Raw genomic sequence first — 23,421 nt, 5'->3', positions numbered from 1 at the left:
TTTTCTTTCTGTTGGATGTTGGGGGTGGGGGTGTTCTACCTCCTTTTCTGTCTCTACCTTCCCCACCAATAACCAAAGTAAACAGCTTGGTGTTTACCCTCCCAAACCTAACCCTAACCCTATACCCGGGTTTCTTGTCTCATTCTTTTGTTTTTTCCGAATATGGGTAAACCTCACCCGCTTCGTTGCATCCTGCCCTTCTCACCTAACAATTTGTAGTAGAAATTCCTCTTAGCCTCGCTGGTAAAGATCTAGCACATTCTTTTTAATAGATGTATCATATTTTAGAGACTTTTAAAGTCCGGCTTTACAGTTGGTGAGCAGCTACAAAGTTTTTTATGTTCTGTTTTTTGTTGCCCCAACTATCGCTGCAATAAAGCATGTATATCTTACACATTCCTGTATAATGATGTCTTATTGTACCATGAGAGTCTTGGAAGAGGGATTGTAAATCGAAAGGTATGTATAGTTTTTTTTCATTTTAATAGAACTTGAAAGATTGCTTTCTAAACTTTTGGTAATATTTAATATTTTATTTGTTCAATAAATGTTTATTAAGCACTTATTCCATGCCAGGCACTGTTTTGGTAATTTAGATTTAACAATGTATAATACAAAAATCCCAGCCTTCATAAAGCTTTCAACCTAGAAAAGGAGTGAGAAAGAACAGATGAATTAACAATAATAAATACTTTTGTACCAGAAAAGTAAGAAACACAATTTCCCTTTATCATAAACAATTGGTATTACCATTCCTTGTATTTATTTCCCAATCTTATTGATGTAATATAGTGTTTCCTTGATACTCTGATTTGCATTTTCCAATTGGGAAGTAATTTTAGCATTTCACATGCCTATTTAGTGATTCACATTTGTGTTGGATGGATTGCCTATTTATATTTTTACTAATTTTTCTATTGCGTAGATTATATGCTAATCCCATACTTCTTGTCAATGTTCATGAGCTCTGTGTATATTATAAATAGACATTTGTCTGCCATACAGTTTGCAAATCTTTCCCCCAATCTATTGCTCATCTACTGACTTCATGATGGTTTCCTTTACTGTATAGTACCCTTAACATTTATGAATTTGCCTTTTTGTTATGAATATGTCTTTTTATCCTTAGTTTCCAGCTACTCTATCTTGGTTCATTGTTATCTCCAGCTCTGAGTCATATGTTGTTGCTGTCATTCTTGTTGTCGTTCAGTCACTAAGTCGCATCTAATTCTTTGCAACCTCATGGACTGTAGCCTTCCAGGTTCTTCTGTCCATTGGAGTTCCCAGGCAAGAATACTGGACTGGGTTGCCCTTTCCTTCTTCAGGGGATCTTCCTGACCCAGGGATCAAACCTGCATCTCCTGGGGCTCCTGCATTGGCAGGTGGATTCTTTATCACTGAGCCACCAGAGAAGACTGGGTCATACGTTTTAGACTCCTAATTTTTCTTCCAAACTTTTAATTTTAAAAAAATTTTAAATATATTTTTTCAGTATACCTGGAACTTATTTTTAATGTGGTGTGAGATTGGGGTCCAGTTGCACTTTCTTCTAAGTAGATAGATATTTTCTCAATACCTTTTATTAAAATAAACCCTCAGCTCCCCACTGAATTAATATGCCACCATTTCCATATGTACTGGCATCTGTTTGCATGCTTATTATTATGTTTCACTGGTGATACATCTATTCCTATTCCACTTTCATGTTATTTTGATTATACTCTCCTTTTCCATAATTTTAAAGCTGGTATAAAACTTTATTTGGTCTTAGAAACTTTCAGATAATTTTATCCAATTAAAAATCATACTTTTTATTGAAAGTACTTTTAATGGCTGTTGGGAACAAGAAATAAACCATAATCAAGAAAGAGAAGAAATGAAAATAATTACAAAACATTATGATGTAAACCTTCATTGCAATGAATTTGAAAAGTAAAGGAAATCAAAGATCTCTTATAAATCATATAAATTATCAAAATGGTGTAAGAAGGAGGAAAAATAGCAAGAGACAAATTCTTATAGAAGAAATTGGAAATTTATTTAAAGATCTATTATTTAAAATCCCAGGAACAGAGGACTTAGCAGCTGAGTTCCATTTAGCCTTTAAAGAACAGATAGCCCCAGTGTTTTTAAATTACTCAAGATTATAGGAAAAAAGGTGAACAGCTCCCTGGTATGTTAGGAAGCCAGCATCATCTTAATGTTAATTCCTCATAGACTAATCACACTTGGGAATATAGATTTTCATTCAAAATAAAATATTAACAAATAGGATCTAACCATGTATTAAAAACACTAATGCACTGCAACCTAATAGCTTTTACTCCAGAATGCAATAGAAATAAATAGAATGCAATAGAAAAAAATTTATCAACATAATTCATTACATCAACAAATTAAAGAAGAAAAATTACTATATTAATAGATATTAAATAGGCACCTGGTAAAATTCAGCAGCCCTTACAAGTACAAACCCACTATCCCTTATCCAAAATGTGGATACCTGAAGATCTCTGAGAACTGAAATGGTCACTGTCACTTTGGCACTATATTCCATTTGATGTTACAGGTGACCTAAACTAACAAAAGAGACTACTTAACTACAAGTAAATACAAAAAAGGGGCTTTGCTGGTGGCTCAGCGGTCTATAATCCGCCTGTAATGCAGGAGACCAGGGTTCAATCCCTGGGTCGGGAAGATCCCCTGAAGGAGGGCATGGCAACCCACTCCAGTACTCCTGCCTGAAGAATCCCATGGACTGGGCAGGCTGGCGGGCTACGGTCCATGGGGTCACAAAGAGTCAGACATGACGGAGGCAACTGAGCACGCACACAAATACAAGAAAAAGAGGGTCATTCTTTAAACATGTGAAGTACCAGAGCTGTTTACATTATTAGTAACCACAACTAATTAGTAATTAGTTTACATTATTATTACTACTAATAGTTAGTAATTAGTATAGTACTAATAAAATTAGTACTAATTCCTAATATAGTTTACAAATGTTCTGTATGAGAAATACACTAAAAAAAATACTGTGGGTTATTTGTTACAATGGTTCTCTATCCATTATTCACAATTATTATAGTCTTTTCTTTTTTCAAGATGGTTTTGAAGAGAAATAATACGAGGGGTGTGCTTTTAACTCTCTGAAAGAAATGCTTTACGGTGTTTCTTTGAGTCTAAGACACCACTGCTCAGAGGGCTAGCGTTTATGTATCACTAAGAGAGAGGGGGAAATGCTGCTAATTACCTACGAATCATCATTAACTGTAAGACACTGAGATGTGGGGAAAGGGGTGCAGCTTAGAACACGAGGTGTATATCCAGTGGCAGTCATCCACACACCCTTCAGACAGGAGCCCTTTCCTCCGTCCGCATCTGCCTGGTGGGGGTGGGCCGGCTGTGAGCTGGAGCGTGGTGGTCTAGGGTCAGCCCAGGCTCTCGGACTGGCTCTGTGTTGGTTAACTGTCTGACCAGGAGCCAGCGATTTACCATCGCAGGCTCCCACTTGCACTCACTTTGGAGAACTGAAGGATGATATGAGATAGGTGAATTCTGGGTCAAGAGTAAGCTCTCGCTGAACAGCTGCGCCTGGAGTGAGGGTGGTGGCGACTTGGTGGGGATGCTGGGGCCTTTCCCACATCTGTCACTGAAGTCTCTTTATTCAAGAAAAATCTTGATCATATTTCCTTCGCCTCTAGAGAAGTTTCCCGGATATTACTGAGAAGTGACCTTAGGTGCCCGAGCTCTCATTGTGCTGTAAATTACAGCATCTCGTCAGAAAACCTGAGCTGGAAAGAACCTCAGAATGTTCTAATGGTCCAAGAGGGGGGATGCCATCTTCCCAAGTAAAGACCGAAACCCAGACCGCCAGATGCGCCGGTCACCTCTTTCTAGATAGCAAGGCTCCCGTCCCCAGGGCCTGGGGTCCACCCCAGCAGGTTTCTGGCACTTTCCTCAGACCAGACCATCTCTGAGTCCTAAACCCAGGCATCTCTCCTCTCTGGGCCACCTCTTCCGGCTCTTGGAAAAAGATGGCAGACAAGCTTAGCCCGCCCAAGCCCCTTCTGAACCCGTGTTCTGACTTTAACCTCACTCTCCCCGCTACTCCCTCTCTACCTTTGTCATCGGTCACGGGAAGGGGTTTAGGGGTTCTCTTGTGCACAGAGGTTCTGAAAACTTACATCGCTGATCTGCTGCGTGCTCTCTGACAGGATGGGAGTGGTGAGCAGCAAAAGGCAGGTCAAGGAGAAGGGCAGGAGTGGATGGAGCCCTGTGAGGACCAGCGCCCCGAGCAAAGAGCCGCCCCCACTGCCGCCCCTGGTGAGTGACCTGGGGGCCCAGCTGGAGAGGGTGGGGGACGGGAGCACAAAGCCCACCTGTGTGGCTCCAGGGCTGCTGCTTGCCTCCAGCCAGGGCCAGCACCATCTCGAGATAACTCAGGGCTCCGACAAACAGGCCCCCTCCCACGGCCACCCTGGCTCAAGTCGTGGTGGTGGCATACTATAAGATTAAGCAGCCGGGTTGTTGAGTCAAAATTTATTAGCTGTGTGCTTCGAAGCAGGTTACTTACCTCACCTATGCCTCAATGTCTGCATCTGTAAAATGGGTACAGTCAGAATGCCTTTCTGATGGGGCTGTGACCATATGCAGTGTATATACAGGTATAGAAGGCAATACCATATTGCCTTTAGTGCAGGACCAGGCCTGGTGGGCCCACCTGTTGATTCTTAGCCAGTTTTCAATGGGCAAGGGAAGCCTGAACAGAAAAGGAAATAAAAAAATGTCAACTTGAAAAAAGGAAACTGGGGGAGTATGGAGCATTTAGCAACATCTGCTGCCCCCACCCCTGCCCAGAAGCTCCTGGAAATCATTGTCCCCTTCATGGTTCTGGTCTGCTCACAAAGCACCATTTGAGGGTACCATCCCCAAAGATGCACTTTTAGATGACTATTCATGTCTCTTCCCACCTGGCCACCTACCCCCTTTTCATTTGGGGCAGCTGGGAGTCATGCCTGGATCCCCCACTCCAGATCTCTCTACCCCCATCAGTATATCCATCTGGCCATTGCTTTATTCTGACAGTGACCTGAAGTGGCTGGGGGACAGGGGATTGCTAATCCCATTTTCTAGAGAAATCTCCATCTATGTCCCAATTTAGTGCAGGGCTTGGCAAATAACGAAATGTTTATTGAATGAACGAATGATTCACTGGGCAAACTCTGACTTAAATTGAGTTTGTTACTTGCTAATAAGTGTTAGAGTTTGGAAAGTTTTTAACTTTTTAAAAAAGTCACATAATATATATTAATTATGGAAAAAAATTATAAATACTCATTTGTCCCACTGCCCAATGATACCGGGATTTTTCACTTCAGAGCTCCTGCCTCCAGACCCCTTTCCTGTGTGCTATTTATGTGTTTATATTTTCAGTGGAACCATGCCATTTTGCAAAATGCTACTTCAAAATTGTGTTCAATAAATATAGAGTACAAAAAGAATTTTTGTAACACATACATCAAGTTGAAAGTAAGAACAAGATGAACACCCAGCGCAGCATCCCCTCATCCTCAGAAGCAAGGAGTGACCGGTTGAGACTGTCTGCTGCCCCCGTCCATCCTGGTCACCTCGGCTCTCACTGGCCTGAGTGTTTATCATTTCTTACCTCCCTTTTTTGGTGTGATCACATATGTATGCATTTCTATACACTCTTCAGTTTGATTTTGCCCTTTGAATCAGATGGCACATATTCGTCTGAGACGAGGGATCTTTTTTTTTAATGTGTATTTATTGGTTTACTGTTGGCTGTGCTGGGTCTTCGTTGCTGCTCAGCTCTTCCCTAGTTGTCGTGCACGAGCCTCTCACGGTGATGACTCTCATTTCAGAGCACAGGTCCTAGGGCACGCGGGCTCAGTAGTTGTGGCACATGGGCTTAGTTGCTCCTCGGCATGTGGGATCTTCCCAGATCAGGGATCGAACAGGTGTTTCCTGCATTGGCAGACCAACTCTATACCACTTAGCTACTAGGGAAGCCCGGAGACCTGGGTTTCTGCTCTCTGTTACAGACGTGGGTTTTATCCACGTGAATGAGCGGGACCATAGCGGCAAACTCCTAGAGTTGTCCAGAATTTCATTGCATGACTTTCCAACCAGTTTGTCTATTTGTCTGTCTTTGGTCAAAGAGTGATTCCCACACTTCAACAATTTTTATTTAATTTTTTGGGAGGCTAGGAGCATTCCTGTATAAAACTTTCTCTACAGGGTACATATCTGGAAATACACTCGTTGAGTTTTAGCGAAATATGCTTTTAAGTAATTTTCCTTGAGAACAAATACTCTTCTGCAACTTCATCTTTCAAAGCAGAGCCAGGCTTATAACCTGAGTGATCCCGTTCCCTGCCCCCAATTCCACAGCTGCTTCTTACGAAGTTTGGGGCATCCCCACGTACCTCTCCTCCAACCCTGTGTGTGGTCTGGCAGATGGTGGGGGGTAGTGGGGGGTGGTGCCGGCACCTGGGGAGTTTCAGCGGCTCTTGTAGAGTTTAACTGTGCAGCTCGGGCTCCCCCAGACCCTCCAGCTGGCAGCCTCACCCCACAGGGCCCCCACCCAGACCTCAGGGTGTGAACTAATATAGAGCGCCTGCATTTCCGCTCTAGGTTGTGTTTAACCACCTGGCTCCCCCACCTCCCGACACCACGCACCCAGATCAAGGTAAGAAGGGGCTGCAGCTGAGCGCCCCCTGGCCACGTCCTCTGGGCCCCGGCTCCGTGCAGCTGGAACAGGGGCTGAGGTGGGAGCAGCTGCCTGGAGAAGAGGGTTTGAGAGAAGTCTGGAGGGAGGCTGAGTGAGGTGCCCCAGGTTTCACCTGTCAAAAGGGATCTCTCCAGGAGTCTAAGCACCAGCTCCTTCAGTATCTGAGCCTGAATCTTTGTAAAAGACCTTACAAACTATAAACAAACACCAAAAGAGTTACCGCAGATACAGCCAGTACCATCAAACCCAGGCTTTCAAAGATTCTAGCACCCAGCTTCCAAGGGTCAAGGCTGATGCTCTGCATCCTAGCCCCTGCTCTGTTCCACACGTGGAAGCACCATCTTGTTTCCCAACCCACTTTTAAAGGCCCCCCGCCCACCTTCTAACCACCCCCAGCCTCCACTTCACTCTGATGGGAGGGACTGTGGAGATGCCATAATGAATGACCTCGGCCGTCCTGCGTCAGAAGCTCAGACTCGGGCAGGGGGCTCACGGGCTGGGGCTTCCAGCAGTGCTCCACCCCAGCATCCTCATCACCCACCTGCACCCAGCACCTGGGGTCCTCAGGCTTCATGCAGTCACACCCCTGCACCAAGCAAGCAACCCAGAGCCCAGCTCTGCCCCAGGACTGCGGAGGATGCCAAACTAATTACGACACGGCCCTTCCCCTGAAGGAACTCAGGAGCCTGTCTACTCCAAAGAGCTGGAGCCCAGTTAGGGGCTTCTCCTGGTGCCTCATGTTTCTTATCCTGCTGAGGATATGATGAATTACCATTGTGGGGTGGGGGGGTGTGGATCCTTCACTTCCTGCTGGGGACTTCGAACCTCCAGGAAGAAAGCTCAGGGGAAGGAAATAAACCAACAGCCTTCAGCACAAGTATTCCAGCTCCTCCTTCCCGGCAGAGGGGGGTGAATAGCCAGGGTTTGGTGACAAAGCTGAGTCATCTACTCCCAAGGAAGATAAGTGGTCTCCAGGTGACCTTTTCCTGGAGGGGTCTTGGCTCCCCCGAGCTGTGCAGAAAAGTAGTGGTCACTGGAAAAACGCTAAGCAAGCTCCGGAGCCCCCTCCCCACCTCTGCTGTGGGACCACCAGCTTGTCTGGGTACTGTCAGGCTGAGCACTGTGACCAGGCCCTGGGCACAGTCACAGGTCAGTTACAGCTGCCGTGTTCTGAGACCACTGCCCCTCTTGGGACAGAGGCGGGGAGGGCGGGAGGGGCGGCTCACGGCCTCCAAGGTGCTGAGGGATCTGCCGACGCCGGTCCCAGGCTTGGGTCCACAAAGCCCATCTCCCTAGACCCTCAGGACTCTCCCGCCCCCGCCATGCCTCTCGTGGCCAGAGCAGTGGCCATGTCTAACCTGTTCCCTTTAGAGAATCACTTCGTGGTGGCCCTGTATGACTATAAGGCCATGAACGACCGGGACCTGCAGATGCTGAAGGGGGAGAAGTTGCAGATCCTGAGCGAGTAAGTGTCCAGGACACCGTCCCTGTCACTGCAGGACCCCCTGCCCTCTCCCCCGCCGACACCGCACAGCTGCCTCCTGAATATCTTCTCCAGGGCCCCGCCCCCCACCCCCCAGCCCAGTCACCCAGCACTTTCTTAAACTTGACCCAATCACCTTTCCTCCATGCACTTTTTAAAAGTCTTTCTGGTGAGGTGGTTCCTATTCACTACCTCCTGCTCTGCTGTCAAAATCCTATCCTCCCTTCAAAACCCACCTCTAATGTCACCTCCTCCGTGCAGCCCTCCTGACACCCACAGGGCTTGCCTGACCACTCCATCACAGCTCTGGGTTGGAGTCAGTTGTGTCCAGATTTATCCAGGGTTTCTCCTCTGCCTCAAACGTCATGCTTGTCCTGTGGATCCTGGGAGCTGCTTTTGTTCTCGAAGTTCTGCGAGGGCCTCCAGCCAAGAGCAGAACAGCTCTTGGTTCATCCTTTCTTAGCAGCCCTTCTTGTTGCTGTCTTTCCCATCCAGTGCAAACTTACTCCCTAAACTCTAAAAGTGTCCCATTGATCGAGAGGAGGCGGCTCACTAGAAGACTGGGCCCCTCTTGGGTGAATCAGACTGTGTAGACATACCTCCCCTGGAGGCCTCATCATCCCCTTCTTCCCTGGAAGGAAGCTTGCAAGTTGGAAATGACCTGGACACCCCTGGCACTGAGCCCCTGGCCCCAGTCCCTTCTCTCTACCCGACTATCTGCCTCTCGAAGTTTCTGCCTGAGATGCTGCTGTGGGCTGTGAGCTATCGAGGGAGAGGCCCGCGAGAGTCACTACCCGTTCTGTTTTTCCTTCCTTCCTAGAACTGGAGACTGGTGGTTGGCCAAGTCTCTCATCACAGGAAGAGAAGGCTACGTGCCCAGCAACTTTGTGACTCGGGTAGAGACCCTGGAAGTGGAAAAGTAGGTGAACACACAGCCCCACGGGTGTGCTGGCCGCTTCTGTTCCATGCAGGACCGAGCCAGAAAGCAGCTAAAAAGCAGAGCAGGGTGTGAATCCGGCGGGGAGGGCACAGGAGAGGGGTGGGGACTTGGAGTCGCTGGAAAAGGCTTGTCTAAAATCCCAGACAATGTCTAAGCGTCCGCGTGACGCCAAGGACACCAGGGAGCCTACGCACTCCGCCCATCTGTAAGATGAGAGCTGCCCATTTCCTGGCTAACCAGCCAGGCTCCTCCCCTGCCTCCAGGGGCAGGACTCAGGGCTCACACCTCGGGGGACTCACAGGAGAGCCTGGGCACAGTATCCTCATCACTCACAAGCACACAGCACCAGCCACGTCCTCAGGCATTAGAGCCCCGAACAACCAGAGCCAGAGCCCGCTCTGCCCAGGGCTGGGGAGGACACCAAACTGACTCGGACATGGCCTCTCCCCGGAAGGAGCTCAGAGTCCGTCAAACTCATGAGCTGGAGCAGGTCAGCAGCCTCGCCTGGTGTCCCTGCCCAGCACGCCCAGTTCTTGGACCAGAGGGAGGCTAGGGCAGGTCCACCTCAACCAGCCACGCTCAGGGAGCACTAGAGACGCGACCGCAAGGAGGGCAGGCTGCAGGGGAAGGTATCGGGTGCATTTACCCAGAGCGAAATTAACAAAGGGCACCACATAGCGTTCTCACTTCTTGTCAAGGAAACACCGAGACCATTGCTGAGAGCAGAGAAAGGGGCTGAGGGAATTTCACGTAGCAAGATATGGGGGTTCAGCTCAGGGTCAAGTTGGCAACAGGAACACAGTGTATCTCAAGGGGGAAGGGACTTGGGTGACAAGTCCGCTCTCAGCTCTGCCTGCCTTTGTGCTTTTCCCTTCCAGGTGGTTCTTTAGATCCATTTGCCGGAGAGATGCTGAGAGGCAGCTTCTGGCTCCAGTCAATAAGGCTGGCGCCTTTCTTATTAGAGAGAGCGAAACCAACAAAGGTAAGCCTGGGGTCCTGCTGCCCTCCGCATGCAGCCGGGGACCCCCACCTATGGCCGTCCTTCTGGGAGTTATGAGGGGGCAGAGGAGGTGCCAGCCAGGAGAATCTGATAGCTTCCACCTGGGTGTCTCTGCCACATGGGCCAGCCAGGACAGCCCATGAGTATCCAGTATTTGACCTTGAGGCTGTGCACACAGACAGCTCTCCCAAGACCTGGCTAGAAATGCACCCAACACGAATGGTGGCTCGGAGAGGGCGTTGGAGAGCTGCTCCAGCCACTGTGGGCTGGTCTCACATGGCCTGGGTCAGCAGGAGCACTGAAGCTGGCAGGGGCGGAAGAGGGGGTGACCCATCTGGAATCAAAGGATTTGGGAGCTGAAAGAATCTTCAGAGATCATCTCAGTCAGAGGCTGTAACTCAGACACTCGCAAGAGCCTAGGAGGCAGCGGAAGTTTGGGGCACAGCCTGTGATGAAAAAGAAGCAGGTAGTGATCATGAGAACTGGGGGGACTCCTAGACCTAAACCCACTGACCGAGTGGAATGTTTCTGCCACCGCCCTCCGGTCACTGGGTTTTCTCTTTCTCTGTCATTAGTTTTCTGCCTTTCCTTCTTAAAGTGCTTTTGGCCATCAAATATAAAACACATCTAAATATTGCATAAATTATGAACAAGAGCAGAATTATAAACATAGAGTTAGAATAAGTGAACATCTGTGTAACCACAAGAGCAAGAATATTCCAGAAGCCCAGAGCCCCTCTCACTGCCCCACTGGTACCCCTTCCTGATTCACCTTCCCACCCCCAGAGAAGCCACCACTATCCTGACCTTGATAGAAGCCCTTCCTTGCCTTTCTTTATAGTTTTACCACCCATGTTTTGTCTGTTTTTCACCTTTATTATACAAGTGGGATCGAGCCATTTTCGTTTTTGTGTCTTATTCCTTTCACTCGACATTGTAAAATTCTGTGTTTGTTTGCTAGGCCTCCTGTAGTAAAGTACAGGAACTGAGAGGCTTAAATAGCAGACCTGTGCTTTCCCCCAGTTCCAGAGGCCAGAGATCGACGGTCGAGGTGTCAGCAGGGCTGGTTCCCTGAGGCCTCTCTCCCCGGCTTGCACGCAGCCGTCTTCTCTCTGTGTCCCCATGTGGCCGTCCTCTGCATCTGTCTGTGTCCTCATCCCCTCTTGTAAGGACACCAGTTGCGTTGGATCAGGACCCACCTCAGTAATGTAACCGCCGCTTTAAAGACCCTATTTCCAAAGATAGTCACATCACTGGGGTATAGGACTTGAACACAGGAATTAGCAGGGATGGGGGGACACAATTCCGTCCATCACAGATGCATTTGCATGGTTGAGGCAACAGCAATAATCTGTTCACTTTGACAGCTAAACAGAATCCAGGATATGAATATTCCATAAGTTCTTTCTCCATACTGGTGGAATTGGGGCTGTTTCCAGTTTGGGGCTGTTATAAAGGTACTGCTATGAACCTTGAGGCATATGCTTCCTGGTAGGTTTGCCTCTAGCCTTCCATCTTTGAGATACTGGGCCAATATCCCCATTTGAAAGATGGGGAAACTGAGGGAAGAAGTGACTCATTCTAGACCAACAGTGAACAAGCATCAGGGCCCAATCATCTGAGAGGCTCTGAACATTTTCACAAGCTCTAAAATGTGTCAAACAGACCTAACACTGGGCGGATGGAGGAGAACTTGCCAAGCAGGGTGAAGATGACTAGATGTTTTGTTTGCTGTAGAATATTTCAAACATATACACAAGTAAAGCAATTAGTAAATGGAACCCCTGTACTCAACACCCAGCTTCAACAATAATCAACCCAGCTAATCTGATTTCATGTACATCCCCACCCCCATTACTTTGAAGCAAATGCCAGACATCACGTCATTTCACCAGGAAATGATGTTTTAATGGCTGCCTGTTGCTAAGGAGCCCTCTGGAGGGAAAGCCACCCCAACTTCAGTGTGAAGGAGGAAAGGATCTCTAAAGGTGGGGTGTCTCCTCCTGTCCTTGCCCCCCCACCCCACAGCTAGTCCAGGCTGGGATTGGCCAGTTGGAGCAGGGGCTAGAAGACCCCGCGCAAGTATATAGCACCTCTATACACATGCGCACACATTCCGCGGAAATCCAAAGCCTCTTCAGGCGGGAAGGAACACTGCTCCCAGAAGGCGGGCAGCGACTTCTAACCTAAGAGGTCTCCAGGACATCCCTTAGCTTCTCGAGACTAATTTTACTGGTATGTATGTTAGAACTGACTAGTTTCCCAGTTCAAGGACAGGTGGCCTTTAAGAAAATCTCAGTCTCTGGGAGCCCAGCCCCGCGTCCCAGCTCATTCCAGCCGCAGGGTGGAGGCAGGACAGGGGATCCAGATGTTGTGAACAGGAAGGATTGAGATCCGCTTTAAGAAGAGGGAATGCCAAATTGTAAAAAGATATTAGGGACGGGCCCTGAGAGGAGCCCACACGGCAGAGAGGCCCTAAATAAGAGCTCCCGTGGCACTGGAGGAAGAGACTCGGGTCTCCTTGGCTGATCTGGAGCCATTACAAGCAGGGAACAGCCGAGGGAGTGGAGAAGATAGCCCTTTTCCTCACTAGGGCGGAGCGTGGATGAATGTACTCACTAGCGCCACTCTCCTGTGATACCCGGGCTTGCTGCACTCACCAGGGGCGAAGTTGGGAAGACACTTTGCAGCGTGCAGGTTGGGCTGGGGTAGGATACGAGGGGCGGGATGTGTCAGCGGTAAGACACGTCACAGGACGGGCGGCCTCTCCACATCCTTTTGCAGGTGGGCGATGAGACAGGCGCAATGGCCAAGGTAGGGGAGAAGGGATTTGAGATGGGGTGATAGTCTGATAAGGGAGGAAAGACGCCGGAAGACGAACAGCGCTGGGCAAAAATCAAGCGCCCACGCCCAGGACAAGAGGTGTCCGAGCCTGACACCTGGTGGCGGAGGGTGGTACTGCCTGCGGTAGGCGCGCCTTTAGTAAGGTCACGGGAGCCCCCAAGCTGATCACTGATCAGCCAAGGGCCCTGGGGCAAGCGACATCCCCCTTCGGGGCCTCAGGTTTCTCATTTAGCAAGTAAAAGTGGAAGCATGTGGCACCCAGATAGCTGAACAGAGGCGCCTTATAGAAATATCAAGTTCATGGAAAAAAAATTTCTCAGCTGGAAATTGTTGCCTCCTAAATTGCTCTTAACCCTTGGCATCTGCAACCTCTGACTGCAGGAAATATTAGCCTAGAAAACAGAATACGTAGATGTATGTATGGATGTGAACAGAAGCCCTGGGTTGTGTCTTATTATGCTCTTCCCCATGGACAGGAGTGCTTTGGGTTGTAATTTGCTATTGCATGTGGGGCAGAGTCAATCTTTTCAGTGGAATGAAGGAATGAATGAGTGAGTCAATCTCTTAGCCCCTCCAAAAACTGTATTTCTCAATATTCCAGGGCAAAGGGTCCTCAAGTCCCAGGTGCCCAAGTAGTAGAACAGCCTGATGGCTAAGAGAGCATTCTGCCTGTTCCAGAGTTCTGGAGCAGTTTTAGGAGGTTTGAGGAGGAATGCAAAGGACAGAGTTAGAATGAGCTGATAGGAAAGGCTTTCAGGAGGGTGGAGGGTGAGATTAAGAAAAAGGTAACTGATGATGGTCAAAATGGAAAGCAGAATTGGCGGAACTTGCCTGCAATGCAGGAGACCTGGGTTTGATCTCTGGGTCAGGAAGATCCCCTGCAGAAGGGAATGGCTACGTACTCCAGTATTCTTGCCTGAAGAATTTCATGGACAGAGGAGCCTGGAGGGCTACAATCCATGGAGTCTCAAAAGAGTCGGACACGACTGAGCGACTAACAACACTTTTCCAAGGCCTTGAAATGAAGCCCAAATCCCAATCCTGATTTTCCCTCTTTATGTCTTACTTCTCACGCATGTGTCTTTGTTAACTCTCTAGGTGCCTTTTCTCTGTCTGTGAAGGATGTGACCACGCAGGGGGAGGTGATCAAACACTATAAGATCCGCTCCCTGGATGAAGGCGGCTATTACATCTCCCCCCGGAACACCTTCCCCACTCTTCAGGCTCTGGTGCAGCACTATTCTAGTAAGAGGGGGGCATCTGATAGAGGGGTGGGCTGTACCAGAGGAGCCCTCATGTCTCTCCATCACTGAGTTCTCAAGATTGCATGAATCATTGGTGCTATTTTGGCGGAGGGGTGGAGGATTATCCCAAGGCTAGACCTGAGGTGTTCATAACTGTCAACATAATGATGTCCCTGATCCTGTAGGTTGGCTGTGACCACATGGAGAATAACAAGTATTTTCAGTCTTAGAGACAGCAGGACAATGACAGCATGCTAAGCTTATTTTATGTAAAACAAATGCAGAGAGCTGAGTGTGTGTGTGTGTGTGCCCTTGTGCACACTGAACTTGGGATGGATGTGGGGCTGTCAAGGAGGAGCAGGGACACAGCTGAGAATGATACAGCGCTCATGATCTGTATGGTCTCCACACATCTGTCTATGCTTGTGACCTCCAGCTCATCTCTTCTTTCCTAATGCAGAGAAAGGGGACGGGTTGTGCCAGAGGCTGACCCAGCCCTGTGTGAGCCTGGCCCCTCAGAACCCCTGGGCCCAGGATGAGTGGGAAATCCCCCGGCAGTCTCTCAAGCTGGTCAGGAAGCTTGGGTCCGGGCAGTTTGGTGAAGTCTGGATGGGTGAGTATGTGGTACTCCGGGAGTCGCTCACCCACTGCCCTGCGTCCTAGAGCACAGAAGGCTCGGGACCTGCACAGGGCATCGTACTTCCCACAGAGGCTTGTGGAGGGGAAAGGACTGGGGCCATATACCCACTTTACAGACGGGGTAATGCAAGCACAGAACACTGAAGTCACCTGCCCTCGGCTGTTCTAACATGGTGATGAAGCAGGGGTAGAATGCAGCTCTCCCCCTGTCCCCACCCCAGCCCATTCCCGCCTTCCTTCTTCACTACCCAAAGCTGCCTTTGCCATTGACTCCTGTGTGACCTGGAAGAGAAGCCTGGCTAGCTCATCTTAGCTTCGTCTCACTGGGTGGAAACAGCATGTTAACCATGGGGAGAGCTGAACCAGGGGCTCCAGGACCCTGATAACAAAGTCACCACATGCAGCTGTGAGAATAGCCCGTCCCTTAACTTCCTGGCCCCTGTGGCCTCACCTTCAATTACAGTGAATGGCTGCTCCTCTGCTTACCAGTGTGTGATCAGAATATAAAAGATGCTTTATTTTATCCCTGGAAAGGTCCGTGTCTCTGTGGCATGATTTCAGGTGGGGTCCTGCTGCCTCCCTGATTCCTCTGGCATCCAGGACTGATGCCTGGGGCACCCCTGGCAGGAGCTTCCCCTGGCTCCTTGCAGGTCTGAGTCCTGACTTATCTTTTCACTTCAGTGTAGACAGGGACCTAATGGACTGGGGGGGCAGGGGCGGTTAGGGGTGTGTGCAGGTGCTGTAAGGATCTGGAAATGAACATCACAGGGCACAGAGAGGGGGATGGAGGCCCCGGCCACCTCTGCCTCCTCTATGATTCTGCCACGGGCTGTGATGCTTACTGCTACACTGAAGCTATCAAGTGGTCAGAGAGACTCATTACGTAGGGATAGGCGGACAAAAGGGACACACCCCAGACTTGGTTGTAGGGACCAGGAGGTGAGACAGCCCCCTTCCCAGGCTGGGTAATTTCCATAACTGCCCGGGGTTCCTGTCTAGCAGAGGAGGCTGGGACAGGCTCGAATCCTTCTAGGTAAGCGGGCACATCCGTCACCATCAGGAGCTGTAATTCCAGCCCAGGACCACTTCTAGGGGGTGGGGCTCTGGCCTCAGTGCCCCATCTATATAGAACAGGGCTGGCTCCTGGAAGCTTACATAGATTTTGGTTAAGGTTTCACCTCCCCCCACCTCCACGTTCTCTGAAATCCTCTTCATCTTCTTCTGTCCCCGGGCCTCAGGTTATTATAAAAACAACATAAAGGTGGCCATCAAGACCTTGAAGGAGGGAACCATGTCTCCGGAGGCCTTCCTGGGTGAGGCCAACCTGATGAAAACTCTCCAGCATGAGAGGCTGGTCCGTCTCTACGCTGTGGTCACCAAGGAGCCCATCTACATCGTGACCGAATACATGGCCAGAGGTAGGGCCCTGCCCAGGGCTGCGTCCCTCAGACAGAGGCAGGGAGGCTTGAGGGTGGGAGTCCAGGCTTGGGGGCGCTGAGAAGGATAAGGCTGATGTGCTGCTGTGAGTTTGTCTGGCTGGGGGACCTCTGCAGGGGACCGCTGAGGCACAAGCTGGATCAATCAGCCCATATCCTGCAGATCTAGGGTGTTCCACATGCATGGGTGGGGGCAGAGTGAAGGATGATGAGAACAAGACAGCTAAGTGGTCCTTATAGAGGAGTTTCCATAACTCAGGAGAGCCTGAACCAGCATCTTTGCAGGGACCCTCCTGTGCCCAGGACTGTTTGGCACCCCCTGGGGTGGACAGAGGGCAGCAAAGTCAAAAGAATAGTAGGCTGGGCGTCCAGAGACAGTTATAGTCCAGGAGACCTTTTACAACCCTATGAACATCTTACAACACGGATGATGAGAGGTTGGGTGAGACGGCCACTGAGGTCCAGAGTATGGCCATTCTCTACTGGGGCCTGAGGAATCCATCTCACCCGTCCTATGACCCTGACCTCACCCTGATTCCTGTCGGATCCTAAAATGCTGTCTGTTCCTTAAAGGGTGCCATGAAGGGGTCCTACATTGAGCTGGAGGCATGTGGCCCCCTTGCTCACCTCTTAGCCACCCCTCAGGCGAGCAATCCCCCCGCTCTTAAATACCAAAGAGGAGCAGCGTCTGTCCCCTGTACCAGCTCCAAGAGATGAGTCTCCGTAATTCTGGTGATTTCTTGCATCCTCGGAGGCAGAATGTCTGCCAACAAAGGGTGAGGGAGGCAGAAGATGCTTTGTAATGTCATGCAGGGAATGAGCAGTTCCTTGACTGTGTGACCTTGACCCTGACTGAGACCTGATGCCCTCCGAGCAGCTGGCAGCAGATCAGCGCCTCTTGGGAGCTGTGAGGGCTGAGATGGAAGTTTCTGTAGAGCAGAGGCACCTGCAGCCGTGGGTGGTTTGTTCTGTGGGTACAAGAGGCCTGAAAGAGTGCCACCCACTTCCCGCCCAGACGGGCAGCAGCCCACACCCTGAGAGGCTGGCCCGGCCAGGGTCGGGTCACCCAGTGGAAGTTCAGCTGCAACTTCTTTTTCCTCAGGCTGCCTGCTGGATTTCCTGAAGACAGATGAAGGTAGCCGACTGTCCCTCTCAAGGCTGATTGACATGTCGGCCCAGGTTCGTGAGCGCCAAATGCAGTGACCCAGGCCCCTGGGCCCTTTCCTCTGCCCCTGTGGCTCAACGAGATCAACTCTTTGGAGGCTGTGTCGGTTAGATTTAGGCTGGGCTGCGAGAGACAGAAGGCCCAACTCATCATAGTTTCAATGTGTCAGCACCAGAGGCGGGCAGTCTGGGGCAGGCAGTGGAGATGCCCCTCAGAGTCACAGGGACCCAGGTTTCTTCCACCCACTGGGGTCTTAACAGATCATCTGCCCACCCAGGGACCTGCTCATGCTTTAGCATCTTGTCCTCCTCAGCCAGGAAGAAGAAGTGGGAGGGAGGGGGCAAACCGCACCCCCTCCCTTAGAGCCAACTGCTGGAAGTCACTCACTACACTTGCTCTCCCAGCCCCCTGGCCACCTGTCACCTGCCCGCACCTAGCTGCAAGGGAGCTTGGGAAATGTAGTCTGTCTCCTAGGCAGCCATGAAGGTTCTATTGGTGAGGACCAGAGGAAGAAAGGACGGTGTGGGGAACCCAGAGAGTTCCTACGAATTCCACGTCATATGGCAGGTCAGCACTTTGTGGTGACCTCCTCCGTCCTCAGAGGGTGCCCATCAATGCCTTCTGGAGACTCAGACATCATGAGGCGAAGAGCAAAATGAAGGGGAGGGAAACGTTCCTCCCGGGGGATTTTAGCTGAGGACTTTAACTGGCAGCAAAGCACATCTGGTGGCCCTGGGTGTGTGTCTGTTAAAACTGGAACTCTCAGAAGAAAAGCTCCGGTCTGTGGTCAGCCCGTGAGACACAGAAACACACACACACATCCTGTTGGAGGGAGGCACCCTCCCCTATCCCACACCACCCCCACCCCCCTCCAAGTCGTTATCTGCTATTAGTATCAGGGCAGGAACTGAGGTCACCGTGCCTTTTTTCCACCCCCTTTTTTTCCACTGAGGTGCGCACAGGCTGGGTTGAACAGGATGGTGAGGTGGTCTCGGAAAACTAAGCCTGGTAACTGGTTTCAAACCACAGCTCTGTGATGAGCCTGCCCATTCCCTTTTTTCCCTTTCTTTTCCTTTTCTCACTCTCTGGCAATGGTCTCCGTCAATCCTCTGGGAAATCTTGGGTCCCCTAGAGGCAAACGATATGAAAAGTCACCTGAGTTATAAGTTCAGTTCAGTTCAGTCACTCAATCGTGTCCAACTCTGCGACCCCATGGACTGCAGCACGCCAAGCTTCCCTGTCCATCACCAACTCATGGAGTTTACTCAAATTCATGTCCATCGAGACAGTGATGCCGTCCAGCCATCTCATCTTCTGTCGTCCCCTTCTCCTCCTGCCCTCAATCTTTCCCAGCATCAGGGTCTTTCCTAATGAGTTAGTTCTTTCCATCAGGTGGTCAAAGTATTGGAGTTTCAGCTTCAGCATCAGTCCTTCCAAAGAATATTCAGGACTGTTTTTCTTCAGGATGGACTGGTTGGATCTCCTTGCAGTCCAAGGGACTCTTAAGAGTCTTCTCCAACACTCAGTTCAAAAGCATCCACTCTTCGGCGCTCAGCTTTCATTATAGTCCAACCCTCACATCCATGCATGACCACTGGAAAACCATTGCTTTGACTAGATGGACCTTTCTTGGCAAAGTAATGTCTCTGCTTTTTAATATGCTGTCTGGGTTGGTCATAACTTTTCTTCCAAGGAGCAAGTGTCTTTTAATTTCATGGCTGTGGTCACCATCTGCAGTGATTTTGGAGCTCAAAATAATAAAGTCTGTCACTGTTTCCACTGTTTCCCCATCTATTTGCCATGAAGTGATGGGACCAGATGCCATGATCTTAGTTTTCTGAATGTTGAGCTTTAAGCCAACTTTTTCACTCTCCTCTTTCACTTTCATCAAGAGGCTCTTTAGTTCTTCTTCACTTTCTGCCATAAGGGTGGTGTCATCTGCATATCTGAGGTTATTGATATTTCTCCCGGCAATCTTGATTCCAGCTTGTGCTTCATCCAGCCCAGTCATGATGTACTCTGCAAATAAATAAGTTTATAAGTAGATGTGGCCAAGAATCTGAAGGTTAGGAAAGCAGAAAGTCAGAACCTTCCAGGTGAACAGCTTCTAAAACACATTCTGGTCACGCCAATGCCTTGCTCTGTGTACAAGCATTCACACACGCATGCACACTCTGCCTTCTGGGTGCTCCTTATCCTGCTCCACAGCATGAAGGGCAAAGCTCCCCTCCAGCCACAGCCCGTGTGCCCCACTTTGCAGCCACGCGGCAGCTCCCCCGTCCTATCACCCCGCCTGTCTCTGATGTCAGGCTCTGATGCACAGGGCGGCCTAAAGTCCTTTCTCCCCCTGCGGGAGGCTGGCCTTCACTGTGAGGCCCCCTCCCTCAGATTGCAGAAGGAATGGCGTACATCGAGCAGATGAATTCAATCCACCGGGACCTGAGAGCGGCCAACATCCTGGTGTCTGAGGCCTTGTGCTGCAAAATCGGCGACTTCGGCTTGGCCCGGATCATCGACAATGAATACACCGCCCAGGAGGGTGAGCAGCACACAGCTCCCCAGCCCCCCGCGGACGTCTTGCCGTGCGAGTCTGACCTTGCTACTGGCTAGTTCAGCATGTCCCTGACATGCTTTGCAGAGCACAGGTGCCTCAGGAGGAGTGACTATGTGAGAGAGTAGGCTTAGAGGTACCACCCATTCTCTGAGTCCTCTCTCGGAGGTTCCCAGCCCAGAGCAGCATAGTAAAGTCACTGAGAAGGCGTGCAGCTGAGGAACAGGGCACATATGTTTCACGTTGTGTCTCCCGAAGTCATTGGAACCCCAGAAACTTCTTTCACGAAGGTTCTGTGAACCTCTCATAGAACCAGGGGTTCACAGAGCAGGCTTTAGAAGACACTACTCTAATGGCCTGCCTGCTCAGTCACTTCAGTCATGTCCAACTCTTTTTGACCCCATGGACTTGTAGCCCACCAGGCTCCTCTGTCCATGGGATTCTCCAGGCAAGAATACTGGAATGGGTTGCCATTTCCTCCTTCAGGGGATCTTCCCAGCCTGGGGATGGAACATGCATCTCTTACATCTCCTGCATTGGCAGGTGGGTTCTTTACCACTAATGCCACCTGGAAAACCCAAAGTATGAGCAGCAAAAACCTAATACCTGAATTGGGGTTGCTACAGGTGCTTTGCTAAAAGAGGATTTGAGGCGCTCAAAATACATTTCATTAAGCAAGTGAGTGATATTAGTGAACATATTCATCAGTTGATATGGGAAATGGATTATCTGTCCCATTCATTGAGGGAACTTCAGGCGAGAAAGCTAGGGAAGGTGCAGGTGATCAAGGGCTGGGCCATGCAGCCTGCTGTGGACGTCATCCAGGGCTGCAGGATTTGAACTCCTTCCTCACTGTGACCCTAGGAGGTACATGAGTCACGTGTCACCACTTCCCTTTTGCAGGAAAGGATTAACTAAGGCAGTAAAGTGAAAGTGTTAGTCAGTTGCACCTGACTCTTTGCAACCCCATGGACTATAGCCCACCAGCCTCCTCTGTCCATGGGATTTCCCAGGCAAGAATACTGGAGTGGGTAGCTATTCCCTTCTCCAAGGGATCTTCCTGACCCAGGGATTGAACCCAGGTCTCCTGCACTTGAGGCAGATTCTTTACTGTCTGAGCCAGCAGGGGATCCCAACTAAGGCAAGGACAAGTTAAATGATTTGCCCCAGTCATGGGTTCATGTTAGTAAACAAGGCTAATGGGAGGTGGAAACAAACTGTTCAGTCTCAGGTGGAAACACATGCTGGTCGCCCAGTGAAGCCGATTCAGGCAGACACAAAGCGGGCGAGGGGGGTGGTATTTGCCCTTTGGTGCCGTGGACCCCCAGGGTCTTCACACTCCTGGTCACATGCCCTGTGGGTCTGAATGACTCCCTGGACGCACTTCTGTCTGATATAGTGACCCAGGCATCCCCAGGCAGGGCAGGGGCTGGGGGAGAAAGAGCAAGGAGTTGCGGGGTGTGGAGGAAGTCATTCATGGCCTCACGAAGCTGCTCATGGCTTTTCTTGCAGGGGCCAAGTTCCCCATCAAGTGGACCGCCCCAGAGGCCATCCATTTTGGGGTGTTCACCATCAAAGCGGACGTGTGGTCATTTGGAATCCTCCTGATGGAAATTGTCACTTATGGGCGTGTGCCCTACCCAGGTAGGCGGCTGCGTCCTGCAGCGACCCTCCCAGCTCAGGGCCGTCCAGAGACAGCTATGATGGCAGATGTCTCACCTGCAGGGTCTGGGGCTGCCCACCTGCGTGTCAGAATAGAGCCCCACGGTTGAAACTGAAAGCCAGGTGTGCCGCTGTGGGGGCGGGGCTGCCCTCCCTGCCCTCAGCATTGCTCTTGGAAACAGGACTGTGTCCCATGCATCCAGCAGAGGTCAGTGAGCCCACAAATCTGGAATTCAGTTAAGGTCGGGGTCTGAATTCAAGTTTCTTCCAATTAGTTTGCCCTCAGTTGAGTGGCCAAGTGGTCCCTCCCTTGGCCTTACACCATGGGTACAGCCCCCAAACCTCCATCCTGAGAGCCAACCCCCAGGCCGATCTGAAGGGCTTGGGCCCTTAGCAGCCCCTGGGAGGGGCTGGGGCCTGTTCACCAAGCACCTGCTTGGTGAGTGATGCTCACCTGTGTGCCTGACAGTCCCAGGTAAGCAGGTAGCACCCCATCCAGGAGGAACTGCCCCGCACTGAGATCATCTACACTGTTCTGGAAGCAATGAAAAGTACACAGAGGGATGCGTGAAGGTGGCACCAACCGGGCTGAGAGGGCAGAGACGCCGGTGGATGCCCCGCCGGTCCTCAGCCACGTCCCTTCCACCTCCAGGGATGAGCAACCCCGAGGTCATCCGCAACCTGGAGCGCGGCTACCGCATGCCGCGCCCAGACTCGTGCCCACCTGAGCTGTACAACGGCATCATCGCCGAGTGCTGGCGCAGCCGGCCGGAGGAGCGGCCCACCTTCGAGTTCCTGCAGTCGGTGCTCGAGGACTTCCACACGGCCACGGAGGGCCAGTACGAGCTGCAGCCCTAGGCCCGCGTGCAGAGCGGTCTGGCCTCGGCCCCAGAGGCACTGGAAGGCGGGGAGATGTCCGCACGCCCATTTCTCAGACGAGGAAACTAGAGGCGGCTGGGTCGCGGCCTGGCCTTTGGAGCGGGATGCGATCGCAGCGCCACACCTGTCCGGCTGTGCGCCCCTGGGCGACTTAGCCTCGGCGTGCCTTCACCTTCACGCTGGCACAGAGGAGACGAACCACGACAGAACCTACCTCGCATGTTCCTCACGAGGATGCCCCGGTGAAAAGTTCAGGGTAGTGCCCGGCACGCTCCTCAGAGTCCGTCATCACGTCACAGAAGGCTCCCTGTGCTGGCACCGGAAACAAGAAACCACCGGCGACCCGAGTCCCGCGGCTCTCCCCTGACCCGGACCGCGCTGGGCACTCTGGGACTTCTCGGAAATAAAGTCGCGAGACCTGACGTTTCCCGTGTCGTTTTTGGCGACGAGCCTGGACAGCGCACACGTGCCATTCGTGGCTGCATGGGTGGTGCCTCGAGGGACTCGCAGACGGCCCTGGGTTTCAGGAGGAAATCTAGGACCCCAGCCCCAAGACCGGGGCGCCGTCACTGCCTCTTAGGGCAGCTGGAGCAGCAGCAGCAGGTGGCGCTCTCACCTCAGACATCCTCAGCCTCCAGGTCTGAGCTGGGTGATGGGGAGAAGGGGGGTTTTGCTCAGCAATGGCGCCTGCAAGGGAGGCGAACAAGCCCTGGGCTCTAGGTCCCTGGAGCGGGAGCATAAACAGGTGACTCGGGGACGGTAACACCAAGGAACGCTCCGGGCTCCGCACTGTTCATTGAAGCTCGCCATTTGTCATGTTT

At 50.9% G+C, this 23,421-nt stretch overlaps 1 protein-coding gene across 4 annotated transcripts in view; it reads left to right on the top strand.

Annotated features, from left to right (window-relative positions):
• BLK (BLK proto-oncogene, Src family tyrosine kinase) overlaps positions 1-23,022 on the top strand; it is a 51,306-nt gene extending 28,284 nt beyond the window's left edge. For 2 of the 4 annotated variants that reach the window (XM_061132180.1, XM_061132179.1), the window contains exons 2-13: positions 4,218-4,326; positions 6,661-6,715; positions 8,129-8,222; positions 9,061-9,159; positions 10,059-10,162; positions 14,123-14,269; positions 14,729-14,881; positions 16,146-16,325; positions 17,446-17,522; positions 19,897-20,047; positions 21,572-21,703; positions 22,374-23,022. In XM_061132180.1, the coding sequence (XP_060988163.1) occupies positions 4,219-4,326; positions 6,661-6,715; positions 8,129-8,222; positions 9,061-9,159; positions 10,059-10,162; positions 14,123-14,269; positions 14,729-14,881; positions 16,146-16,325; positions 17,446-17,522; positions 19,897-20,047; positions 21,572-21,703; positions 22,374-22,579 (1,506 nt within the window). In that variant the 5' untranslated portion in view covers position 4,218 and the 3' untranslated portion in view covers positions 22,580-23,022. Of the gene's footprint in view, positions 1-160; positions 460-4,217; positions 4,327-6,660; positions 6,716-8,128; positions 8,223-9,060; positions 9,160-10,058; positions 10,163-14,122; positions 14,270-14,728; positions 14,882-16,145; positions 16,326-17,445; positions 17,523-19,896; positions 20,048-21,571; positions 21,704-22,190; positions 22,354-22,373 lie in introns of those variants that run through there. The other 2 variants (XM_061132181.1, XM_061132182.1) reach the window with 2 other exon arrangements.
• Positions 23,023-23,421: the final 399 nt, after the last annotated feature.

Source organism: Dama dama, chromosome 29 (assembly GCF_033118175.1).
Source record: "Dama dama isolate Ldn47 chromosome 29, ASM3311817v1, whole genome shotgun sequence".
NCBI lineage: Eukaryota > Metazoa > Chordata > Mammalia > Artiodactyla > Cervidae > Dama > Dama dama.
The sequence above is the reverse complement of the archived record's forward strand: the minus strand, read 5'-3'. Positions and strand labels throughout refer to the sequence as shown.